We start from the raw sequence: 12,064 nt of genomic DNA on the forward strand, positions 1-12,064 counted from the left end.
CCAAACTCAATGTGTATAAATAAGGTGGAAAAAATGATTAAATCGTACCCAAAAATGAGATCTTAAACATTGTAACAACCCAAACTTAATCTATATAAATAGAAAAGTAGTATTAGGGATCTAAAATTGGGTATTCATAAAAATGATTACAAAATGATGTAATAATGATGTCATTTTGAGTTATTTTGATTAGTGATTATTAATTTAAATGAGGGGATCATCTTATTAATTATTTGATGACCAATTATAACATATCATGTGACATTTTAGAATTTTTTTTGAAAATCAATTTTAAATACCTAACATTTTTTAAAAAGCTGGGGAATAGAGTTAGGGATATCATATTTTTAAAATCGGATTTGGAATAAAAATTCAAATAATCTGATTTTCAAATTTTCATGCTCACGGGTCGGCCCAAACTCGATGTAAATATAAATAGAGCCGGGGATAGCAAAAACGGATCAAATGAGAAATCACATCTAAGAATGAGATCCGAAACATGGTGACCGACCCTGTGTATAAATAGAGGCAGGGACTAGAAAAAAGGGGGCTAGGTTGTTGAAATGGGGAAAGCTCCTAAGCAGCAAAAAGCAGGTGAAATTGCAGATGAATCAAAAGCTGTGGCTCTACATCAGAAGCTTTGCGTTTCAATTCACATTCACAATCGTCGATTCTACGGTTTCACGGAGCTTCAGGTCATTGTTCCGGCCAACGGAATCATCGGGTTGCGTGCCCACAATCTTGTAATTGAGAGCGTTAAAGTTAACGGACAAGTAACAGAGTTTCAATTCTTTCCTCATCATATTACCAATCGTAGTAATTTTTGTTCAGTTTCTTCACCTTGTACAGCCGCTGATGCTGCCCGCTCTATCTACTTATCATCAATTAACCGAGAATCACTTCCCAATTTATTAATAATGTGTGCATCTGACGAGTCACAGACTCCGAAATCGATTCGGATTGAGTATTGGCTAGATAAGGTTGAATCAGGAATTTATTTCGATAATGAAGTTGTACATATTAATAACCAGACAGGTTGCTGGTTTCCTTGTTTAGATAATGATGACTTGCAGGGTTGCTGTTACGATCTCGAGTTCACTGTGGCCAATAATCTTGTAGCAGTCAGCACGGGCAATTTGCTTTATTCGGTAGTGAGTGAAGATGACATTACACGCAAAACATATGTTTATAGAGTAGATGTTCCTGTATCTGCTCGGTTTTTATCTCTTGTTGTTGCGCCGTTTGAAATTTTTGCGGATAATATTGCTGATTGTTGTGTTTTATCACATATGTGTTTGCCTGATGACTTGTCAAGATTACGTAATAGTGTTGGATATTTTTATAGTATGTTTAGTTATTATGAGGATTATCTTGGTACTTCGTTTCCGTTTGGGTCATATACACAAGTCTTTATTGCTCCTGAAATGGCAGTATCTTCGTTAAGTGTAGGAGCTTCCATGAGTGTCTTTAGCTCTAAGGTTTTGTATGAGGAGAATGTTATTGATCAGACTATGGAGACGAGGATTAAACTTGCATATGCTCTTGCAAGGCAGTGGTTTGGAGTCTATATTACTGCTGCATCACCGGATGATGAGTGGTTGTTAGATGGTCTGGCCTGGTTCCTAACTGACTTGTTTGTTAAACAGTTTCTGGGGAATAATGAAGCACGCTATAGGCGGTACAAGGCAAATTGTGCTGTCTGCAAATCAGATGACAGTGCCGCAACTGCTTTATGCAGTTCCTCGTTGTTCAGGGATTCATTTGGAACCAAATGCATTGGATTTATTGGGAAATTAAGGTCATGGAAGTCAGTGGCAGTCCTTCAAATGCTGGAGAAGCAGATGGGACCGGAGTCATTTCGTAAAATACTGCAGAGAATTGTCATTCGGGCTAAAGGTGCCACTCAGAGTTTGAGGAGTCTTAGTTCCAAGGACTTTAGGCAATTTGCTAATAAGATTGGGAATCTTGAGCGCCCATTTCTTAAAGAATTTTTTAGACGGTGGATTGAATCTTATGGCTGTCCAATGCTGAAGATGGGGTTTTCCTATAGCAAGCGGAAAAATGTTATTGAGTTGGCAGTAATGCGTGGAATTACGGCTGTGCCTGATAGAAGTACTTCACCAACCTACAGTAAATCTGAATCTGAAAACCTAGAAGGTGGATGGCCAGGAATGATGAGCATTAGGGTTCATGAACTTGATGGCATGTATGACCATCCAATACTACCAATGGCTGGGGAAACAGGGCAACTGCTTGAAATACAATGCCATTCAAAACTTGCTGCAAAACGATATCAGAGACCTAAAAAGGGTGCAAAGCCAGATGGTTCTGATGATAATAATGAAGCTCCACCTGGCGTAGATATGCATTCCAATAATATCTATTGCAGTAATGAATCTCCATTGTTGTGGATCAGGGCTGATCCGGAAATGGAGTACGTAGCTGAAATTCATTTTAACCAGCCTGTGCAGATGTGGATAAATCAATTGGAGAAGGATAAAGATGTTGTTGCTCAGGCACAAGCGATCGCAACACTGAAAATGCTGCCACAACTTTCATTCGCGGTAGTGAATGCTCTTAACAGTATTCTTACTGATTCAAAGGCCTTCTGGAGAATTCGGGTTGAGGTGGCATTTGCATTAGCTAATACTGCATCTGAGGAAACTGATTGGGCTGGTTTGCAGCATCTCCTAAAATTTTACAAAAGCAGGAGATGGGATGCTAACATTGGACTCCCGAAGGCTAATGACTTTCATGACTTTCCTGAATACTTTGTACTAAAGGCTATCCCACATGCCATAGCTATGGTCCGTTCTTCAGACAATAAAAGCCCTCGGGAAGCTGTGGAGTTTATTTTGCAAGTTCTAAAGTACAATGATAACAACGGGAACCCATTTTCTGATGTCTTCTGGCTGGCTTCATTAGTCCAGTCGATTGGAGAGCTAGAATTTGGTCAACAGAATATTATATTTTTATCATCTCTCCTCAAACATGTCGACAGGCTTTTGCAATTTGACAGGCTAATGCCGAGCAGCAATGGTGTTCTCACAATAAGTTGCATCCGAACTTTGACACAAATTGCACTAAAACTTAATGGGTTCATCCCTTTTGATCGCGTATTCGAGCTGATCAAACTGTTTCGCTTACCTGACAATAAATGGGAAGTTCGAATTGAAGCAACCAGAGCACTTCTTGATCTTGAGTTCCAGTGCAGTGGAATCGATGTAGCCTTGATGCAATTCAGTGCATACTTAGAGGAGGAATCTTCGTTAAAAGGTCAGGTGAAGTTGGCTATCCATGCTGTGCGCCTATGTCAGCTTGCTGGATCTACTCATGACAATACCATTAAAAGTGAAACTCTTCTGTCTTTGCTTTCCTTGCTGGAGTGCCCAATGGCTCTCAACAATGTCAATCTTCGGCATTATTTGTTCTGCATTTTGCAAGTACTTTCAGGAAGGCCCCCAACACTCTCAGGGGTTCCTAGGGATGAGACGCTGCGGATGGGCCATGCTGAGACTTGCATTGAACTGAAGAATTTTTTTGCTGCTCTTGTTAAGCAATCTAAGCCTCCTGTTTGCACCTTAGATATAACTCACGAAGATGCTTCAGTAGTTCCAGGAGCTACCAGAGAGGTAGATACCCTGGAAACCAAGTCTCCTCTGCCTTTATTGAACACTATTACTATGGCTCATGGTGTTCCAGTTTTCCCAGAGTCTAAAGAAGCTGATACCATTTTCAACACTCATGAGCAGAACGTACCAGTTATTGATCTGCCACATGATGGTTCAACCATACCAGAAAGTTTGGCAGAAATAGATGATATATCCAAATGTCACGAACAAAACCTGAAAATTCTTCCACAAGATAATTTAATGTTTGTAGAAGGGTCTGGAAAACTAGATATGGTTTCCTGTAGTCAAGAGCGAAGAAAACCAGTTGTAAAGCTTAAAGTCAAGCAATCTGTTGCAACCAGTAAAGCTGAGGATGCTGAAAATGCAACGTATGGAAAATCTCAAGGGGGGCGTGATGATGCTGATCATGGAGCCAGCAGTTCCTTCCCATCCCAAAGAAATTTTGCAGAGACTTTCAGTAATCAAAACGTCGAGGATGTTGGCTCCCATGTGACTGCCAGCATTGGCAGCGCCAAATTAGCAAGTGATGGTGATGAACTGCTAAAAGAACTCCAGTGTACTGCCGATTCAAGTAAATACTCGATATTGTCCCCACCAGAAACTCGGTTATCAGCTGATGTTGTTGATGTAGATATAGAGAGTCGTACATATGTCAGTCTACAATCAATGAGGACGATTAATTCTCTAGATAATGAATTATTGACAGCGGAGAATCCTTATGTTCATAGCAAAGGGAAAGAAAAGAAGAAAAGCAAAGATAAGAGACGGAAGGGACGTGATCACAAAAGCAGCCGGGATGATCCAGAGTACCTCGAACGCAAGAGGATGAAGAAGGAAAAGAAGCACAAGCAGCAACCGGGTAAGCCTAGGAGCAGGGAGACAACTCCATCTCTAGCAGCACTCTGTGATGAGGAGAAAACTAAAGTCAGTGTCGGGCCTCTTAGCCAGGAGGTCAAAAGTGGAACCAACATCTACGAATCTAAGTTGGCAACATTGAGGGGAGATGAACTGTTATCTCCTCCGGATCAGAGAGAGGCACACTTGGCTGCAGACGTGGCATCTTTGCAGATGAATCGGGCTGAACCAAGCAGTGGTATTAGGAAGGAAAGCAGTACATCACGGAAGATTGTAATTAAACTAAAAACTCGAGCAGAAGGCAAGCCATAATAAACAAATTGCTAAATGTTTATTTTCTATAGGATCTTCATGCATTGTGTTTCTGCCAAAATCTGAAGATGAATGTAAGAGCACTTTATACATTCCGCAAGCAAGTAGCTTCCAAAAAAAATTAAAAATAATACGTAACAGTTTTCTTCATCTCAGAATTAGTATGCTACAAATTTAATCAATAAATGAATTTAATATGGCTTTAGTCTCCACTCTGAAACTACCTGTAGATGCTCATTTAAAACCGACTCCGGATCGGGAGATGTTTTACCTGATCCACGACCATATCAAGACTGATTAGGAAGCTGATTTATCTTACAGTGACAATGCCTGATATCAGTTTTGCTGTTCATACTCTTACGCAGTGTAGGCATAAACCAACTACAGTACATATGCAGGCTGCTAAACGTATGCTAAGGTATCTTAATGATACACTGGATCAAGGTATTTGATTGGCATCTCAGTCAGCAGGACAAGTCACTGCCTATTGTGCAGTGACTTGGCTAGTTGTCTAAAGTTTAGGAGATCATCAGGATTTTGCTGGCTTTTAGGTGATCCACCAATATCTTGGAAAAGCAAGAAGCAAGATCCACCAATATCTTGGAATAGCAAGAAGCAATTTGTTGTGGCGCTTTCAACAGCTGAAGCAGAGTATCGTGCTAGGGCTCATACTGCCGTGATTTACATGGATGTCTGCATTGCTTAAAGACACGGGACTTTCAAATCTATCTTCAAGTGTGCTTAAATTTGCAGGTGGCTGATCTGTTTACAAAACCAATTCCAGCTCGTGGCTCAGAATAAGGGGCAGAATGGTCATTTCTAGTTGCCAGAATTCCGTTAGTTAGAATCGTGTACTCGGTATATAAAGTCAGAATGTGATTGTGATAGGTTGAAGATTGTATTTTACATTTCTTCTTGAATAAGAGATTGATTCTCTGGTGCATGTTTTTGTTTCTCTAGGCTTTGATAATCTCTCGTCCAGTGTGCATGCCTTACCGGTTCTTTCCCCATAAATGTTGTTGATTGACATGTTTACTGACATGCTGTTGTTTTTGGAGAAGAGGAGAGTTGAAGGACCTGCAAGTTTAATCGTTCAATCATGTTACCTATGTTACTGCTTTTTATTGCTTTTAACTCCTAACTGGTTTCCAGAATTGCAGAGTAAATAAATAAGTTTTGAATTAGTATATGTTCTAACAAAATTTAGATTTTTAACTCTGTTTCTAATTTTTTGGCTCTCTTTCTGAATTGTTCATTAAAACTGAAACTAGAAAACCCTGACATATATTACTTAATATCTCTGTACTGAAACAACTAGAAATCTACAATTTTTATACGATTCTCGGTATTATATACACAGTCCAAGACAGACACAAGAATCTACTGAAAAGGAGTGGGGAAAAAATAGTAGAACGCTTAACAAAATATATATCGGTAACTCTATAATTAGCCTTCCTTTAAGAACATCATAGCAGCCATTGAGCTCAAAATGGTTGTGACACAAGCAACCGCAGCGACGACACTTTTTTCTTTAAGAACAACCCTAACTAAGAACATTGCAACATCCACAGTGATCTTCTTCCTTTCCACCACAAGAATGCGACGTCGTTTCCCAGAAAATGCTAGCAGCACCAGCAATGTAATCCATGTGACGATTGTGGTCTTAACTGCAACAATGATTGCTGTAGCAATAACCAAACCACCAAGAATTGCAAGAAAAGTGAACCATCCGGCTTTACTGATGTGGTGAGCATACGAAAAGAGGATGCAGAAGGTGATGATCAAGAAAAAGAAGAAACATCTTCTAACTGTTCTGGATGGAATAAAGTTCATTTGAGTTGAGGGGAATGTGGGTTTTTGGTAAGACTTAAAGATTATGGAGTTGCTGGAAAATATATGAGGGCTCTGTATGGAATTGGAGGCCATGTGGTGATGCACATGGATTGGTTGGCAAACAGGGGAGCTAACTTAGTTAAATACTTTCTACTTTATTCTAAAACTGAAAATGGTCATGTTCTATTTCACCAACATTATACTGCCAGGGGCTAATGTGCTCTTCTGAAGCATTAAAGAATTATGTGCAGCACACCACTATAAATAGTTTGATGAATCCAAAATAAGGCGAAAACTAGATTATTAATTTTCAATTGTGAACTTCGCCTATGCGTATTAAGTATTAACAAACTGTGTAAGCTCCAATATCTTCTTGGTGAGCCGTGAAAATGGGGAATTAAACTAAGTTCTAAGCTCCTCCACGTATCTCAAAATCTTTCACGACGGAGTTTCCTAAAGCAATGAACTTGGACTCAATTATAGTCTTGTAGTATGTTCTTGTTAACCTTTAGCTTTGGGGCGGCGAGTAGGGACAAACAAAAATTGTTTGAGATAATTGTATCGGTGAAGTAAAAAGTTCAACATACAGTGCATTAAGCCATCTGGATCACAACAATTGTGAGGTGATATGGACGACGTAATACATTAATGCAATGTAAAGTATTCCCTTCTGTTCTGAGCACATTTTTCACATTCATTTTATTACCTGTTTCCCTATCCAACATAATTTTCCCCTCGGTAGTTTACATAACATTCAAAGAAAGGAGAAGGGATGACGATTCGAACATGACCTTGTTATAGAGGATGGGATGAAATTGAGGCTATCTCTAAATCCCCCATCCAACAGAATTTCAACTTGTCACGAAAATCAGCACATTTTATTTGCACTATGGCCCTCATCAAACTAAACATGCCCATTGTTCTAGCTTCAATATTGTGTATAATTTATGAACATGGGAATGGTGGAAGTGTGCGTGTTTTTGGTTTTCCTCTCTCTTTTTTCCTAGTCGGTGATACTAACAAAATAATGTAGTGTCAGAGAATTTATACCTTCAGAAGACTCAGATCATTAAACGGTAATGTATCAACACATCTGTGTCATGCACTAGATGAAACCAGTATCCTAAAAACTCAGTAGTCAGATTTAGAACCCGGTTTCTCTCATTTACAAATTTCAGGATATAATTTAGCAAGATTAGGAAAGATTACAACATGGACTTACCTTAGTTCCTGCAAAACTTTATGAATAAATTCTAATCCAACTGTAAAAGGAAGCAGAAGTTTTCTGACAAATGGACACCAAAAAAGAAAAACTGAATCCTGGTTTCCCAGATGCTGAGATGGCGCGATAGGTTAACTTGACGATAGAGACATGTAAGTACATGACTTGGAGATAAATTTCTATAAATCTTCCATGGTCTTCATGCCCCTGAATGCTGAATTCATAACTGCTGATTAAGGGCAGGGTCTTTGATAGGTTTTCCGTCAGCAGCTACATATTCTGAAAAATTGCTGGAGACATTGGTAACAGAATCTTTCAACCAGGAGGTGCTTCGGGTAAACCAACCCTTTGGTGTCTCACTTTGGGCTTCAAGTTTTTTTCTTTCCTCTTCCTCCACCAATAGGTCGTGCCACCTCTGAGTCATATATGCCTTCACAGCTTCAGCCCCAGCTTTCACAGTTTTCTTTGGAGGAACTACAATAGGGTTCTCCTCTAGGTTAAGTTTGTGGAGATTTTTTAGATGACGAAAGGTAAGGGGTAGTTCACGAATCTGATTGTTGCTAAGATCAAGTTCTTGGAGGCTGTTCAGATCACCAAATGTGTCTGGAAGTTCTGTTAGGTCACTAAAATTACTACTTAGGTTAAGATACTCAAGGTTCGTCAACTTCCCTATAGAATGTGGAAGACCTTGAAGCTCATTAAAGTGCACATCCAGAAACAGCAGAGAGGTCATCTCACCAATGGAAGTAGGGAGAGAGCGGAGTTTGTTCAGTTGGATTGAAAGTCGACGTAGATTAACTAGTTCAAACCCTATCTTCGTAGGTAAATAAGCCAACTTATTGAAGCTCGCATTTAGTTCTACTAATGACCTGCAAGATTAAGATAAAATGATGGATAATCATTTGGAAAAACGCGGAGAACCTAGAGAAGAAACTGCAATGGTTCTGGGAGACTTGAGGATTACTTGCAATGGCTGATGCTGTCGGGCAAGGCAACAAGCTTGTTGTTAGATACATCTAGGGTCTTTAAATTCAGTAACAACCCAATGGATTCTGGCAAAGATGTCAATATATTAGATGACAGATTTAACTCCTCGAGATTTTCAAGCCCTGCAATTGAATCTGGAATCATCTGTCGAAACATAAAAGTAAACCAAAAGTTAAAATGGAGTTTACAAATTAAGTGTAACAGATGAATCCCGAATTTCTAAATTTAGGACTTACTCCAACTTCATAGCCTACCATGAACCATGAACTGTCAATGAATGCCCTTACATCCAGCTTTCAATAATTTACAACAAGAGTAACAGAGGATTATATTTCTAACAAACCAGTATAAACACACCAAGTGAACAGGGTTCCATGACCTACTAATATCCTATGACCTATATCATATCTCCACAAATATCCATCAAATATAGGAAGCTGGATTAAGAAATGAAGTACAGAGAACTTGTTTCCTCTATATCTCCCCTTATTTCCAAACCAAAATGAATTTAGCTGGAGCTGCAAAGTTTTCAACCGATTCCTAGTGCAAGGTTCAAAAGAGACGTACACAGAGTATGGGCTGCTTTGTCACGGGGAAGACACGAGAATGAATTGTCTGCCACAAAAATTCTTACAAAGAGCGACCCAGTCCTTCGTCTCAGCCTAAATTCAAAGGTATTTGCTACTATTCTGTTTTTTAAATGACTGCTGGGGAGGGGATTCATCAGTTATTTCATCTTCCATTTTTTTTTTGTATATCCTTCGTACTAGTTGTTAAGAGTTACCATCACAGAGTCTTATCGAATATCAACAATTAACAGAAGAGCCAACAAAGTCATCCAATTTGCACACAAGGGTCTAAATATAATTTCAAACTTTGACAAATATTAAATTTAGTAATATATAAATGCTACCAGATACTCAAAATCAAGAGAATCACAATGATCCAACCGAATAATTGGTAAAAAGTAAGATAAGTATGCAGATGATCCAAACGCAGGAATTACCTGAAACTGATTACTGGAGAGATTAAGCGAAACCAGAGAGCGAATCTTCCCAAACGCCTCAGGAAGAAACCTCAAATGCTTTTTGGCCAAATCAATCCTTTCCACCAACGTCTGACTCGCCTCCTGCAAAATCCTCACAACTTCCTCATTAACCTCCTCAACCACAGCCACATCATCCTCACCGTTATAACCAGCCACAGCCGCCTCATAAATCTTCTCCAACCTCGTCTCGGCCTCTGTCAACAGCTTTCCATACGACTCATGCATCTCATCCAACGTTATCACCGTCTTGTACATTTGTTTCTCCCTCTCCACCTCCTTCTTCCTCGAATTCTCCTTATCCGAATCCGTCAACTCCACATCCTCAAGCTCCTCCTCAATCTGCGCCAGCCTGGCCTTTGCAACATCAACCGCCTCGTGATCAGGCCTCGGACCGAGCTTTTTCAACATGGAACGTGTCTGAGAAACATCCGTAACAGCTGATCGCATCTCGGAGATTAGCTTAGGGTTCGTAAGATGAGGCATGCGTTCCTTGAGCTCAAAATAAGGTCCTGAGGGAAGAGTACTAGGAGACATTGGCAGAGGCTGTTCGACATCGAAATCGGAAGGCACGGGGCGTTTGAAGCTCGGAAACTTCTTCATCACGTAAGAGAGAATAGGGAGTGATCTAGGGCTAGGATCCATTGTTAATTGTTGTAAAAAAATATGCAGGTTGAACAAGAACAATGCACTAGAGGACAAAATGATGATGATTAGTTAAAAATGATGTTGTTCTATGTAATTTTAAGTGTAAGAGTTTGATATGTTTGAAGGAGCTTTGTGTATGTTAAAATGAAAAACAGACTTGATTTGATTGGGTCAACCAATCATATTGAGTTTTTGACTATAAGTACGGCGTGTAATTTGGATCCGTACCAAAGATTATCGTGTATTGTCCTTGCAACTGTCCTCATTTTTCGTTGTAGATAGGCTTAAACAGCCATCTGCTAATCCACTTAATAACAAAATCCAAATTAAATAAAAAATAAAAATTCACGAAAGTCCGGTTATTGACTGTTTTCTAGGCCTCGGAAATTGGGTCAACATCTAAAAAACCGGCTGAAATTATCGACTGAGATTAATGAAATTAAGATTTACATATAAATTTCAATTACATAATTTAATATTTATCCAAAATTTAATTTGATCCAATTCAAAAATTACCCGAACAAAAAGTAAATAATCTGAAATACTAAATTCAATTAAAATCGGAATTCGATTATAATCCAATAATACATATTTGAACAGAATATGGCTCGAAACGAAATCCGATATATATATCCAAATTTAAAAAATAATGAATTGAATATTTATTTATTTATTATAATTTAATTCATAATCATATTTCATATAAATTAACCTACTTTTAACGATAATTTTATGTTATATGTTAACAATTATACGAGCAGCAGATGCATAAACCGATTTCACGTGTCAAAAAAATGAAACATGTCAAAACATAAAATAATATAATTTTAATGAATATGCATCCATGTAAGACACGCTATCTTAAAAAATTTATTCCTACTAAGAGTATCTCCAATGATATTAGCTAAAATGGTCGGCTAAAATAATATAAAATAATGATTATATAAAATTTATTGAACCTGTAACGTAATGTACTCCAATAAGGTTGGCTAAAATGTTACAGTTATACTTATAGTTTTGTTACAGCTCTAGGGACAATAGACAAATTTAGCCACTACCAAGATGCTGACTATAATTTTAGTTAAGGGTTTCACATAGTTGGAGTCTCCAAATTTATACATATTATATATAATATTTGCCAAGTAATTTTTTTTTGCTAAGGATTCTCCGATGCTCTAAATAACACAAATTTAGTTTCAAACACCCAAAAATGATATTAAAGGAAAAGGAAATGTTATAATTTCCCTATGGTTTGACATCTGGGAGTCTTAAATATATTAAAGTTAGTACCATGTCGCATTTGACGTTCATTGTGAATATGTTAAACATATATTTGAGTAAATTCGAAATAAATGATTGGATTTCAATTAAGCTAGTGATGAGATACTTGTAAGGAACGAAAAATTATATAATCGTTTATCGGAAGCTAAAAAATTTGGAGATCATCGAATATCCAAATTTTTTTTGACAAACAATAAGATTTTATTGAACATAAAATATAAGAACACAGTCGGGACAAACCCCCAAACT

General features: G+C 38.2%; 2 protein-coding genes across 2 annotated transcripts; one reads left to right on the forward strand and one right to left on the reverse strand.

The window, feature by feature from the left end:
• Nucleotides 1-478: 478 nt before the first annotated feature.
• On the forward strand, nucleotides 479-4,830 carry LOC141682682 (transcription initiation factor TFIID subunit 2). The gene has a single exon (XM_074487380.1). It carries the CDS (start codon nucleotides 564-566, stop codon nucleotides 4,797-4,799), a length of 4,236 nt encoding a protein of 1,411 aa, XP_074343481.1. The 5' UTR covers nucleotides 479-563; the 3' UTR covers nucleotides 4,800-4,830.
• Nucleotides 4,831-7,773: 2,943 nt separating this feature from the next.
• Nucleotides 7,774-10,653, reverse strand: LOC141686678 (plant intracellular Ras-group-related LRR protein 1-like). The gene is made up of 3 exons (XM_074491723.1): nucleotides 9,848-10,653; nucleotides 8,819-8,985; nucleotides 7,774-8,723 (listed from the first exon to the last, which is right to left on the reverse strand). The coding sequence occupies exons 1-3, from the start codon at nucleotides 10,529-10,531 to the stop codon at nucleotides 8,075-8,077; spliced, it is 1,500 nt and encodes a 499-aa protein (XP_074347824.1). The 5' UTR covers nucleotides 10,532-10,653; the 3' UTR covers nucleotides 7,774-8,074.
• Between the last annotated feature and the right edge of the window lie 1,411 nt (nucleotides 10,654-12,064).

The sequence above is a fragment of the Apium graveolens genome, chromosome 9, assembly GCF_009905375.1.
Source record: "Apium graveolens cultivar Ventura chromosome 9, ASM990537v1, whole genome shotgun sequence".
NCBI classification, from domain to species: domain Eukaryota; kingdom Viridiplantae; phylum Streptophyta; class Magnoliopsida; order Apiales; family Apiaceae; genus Apium; species Apium graveolens.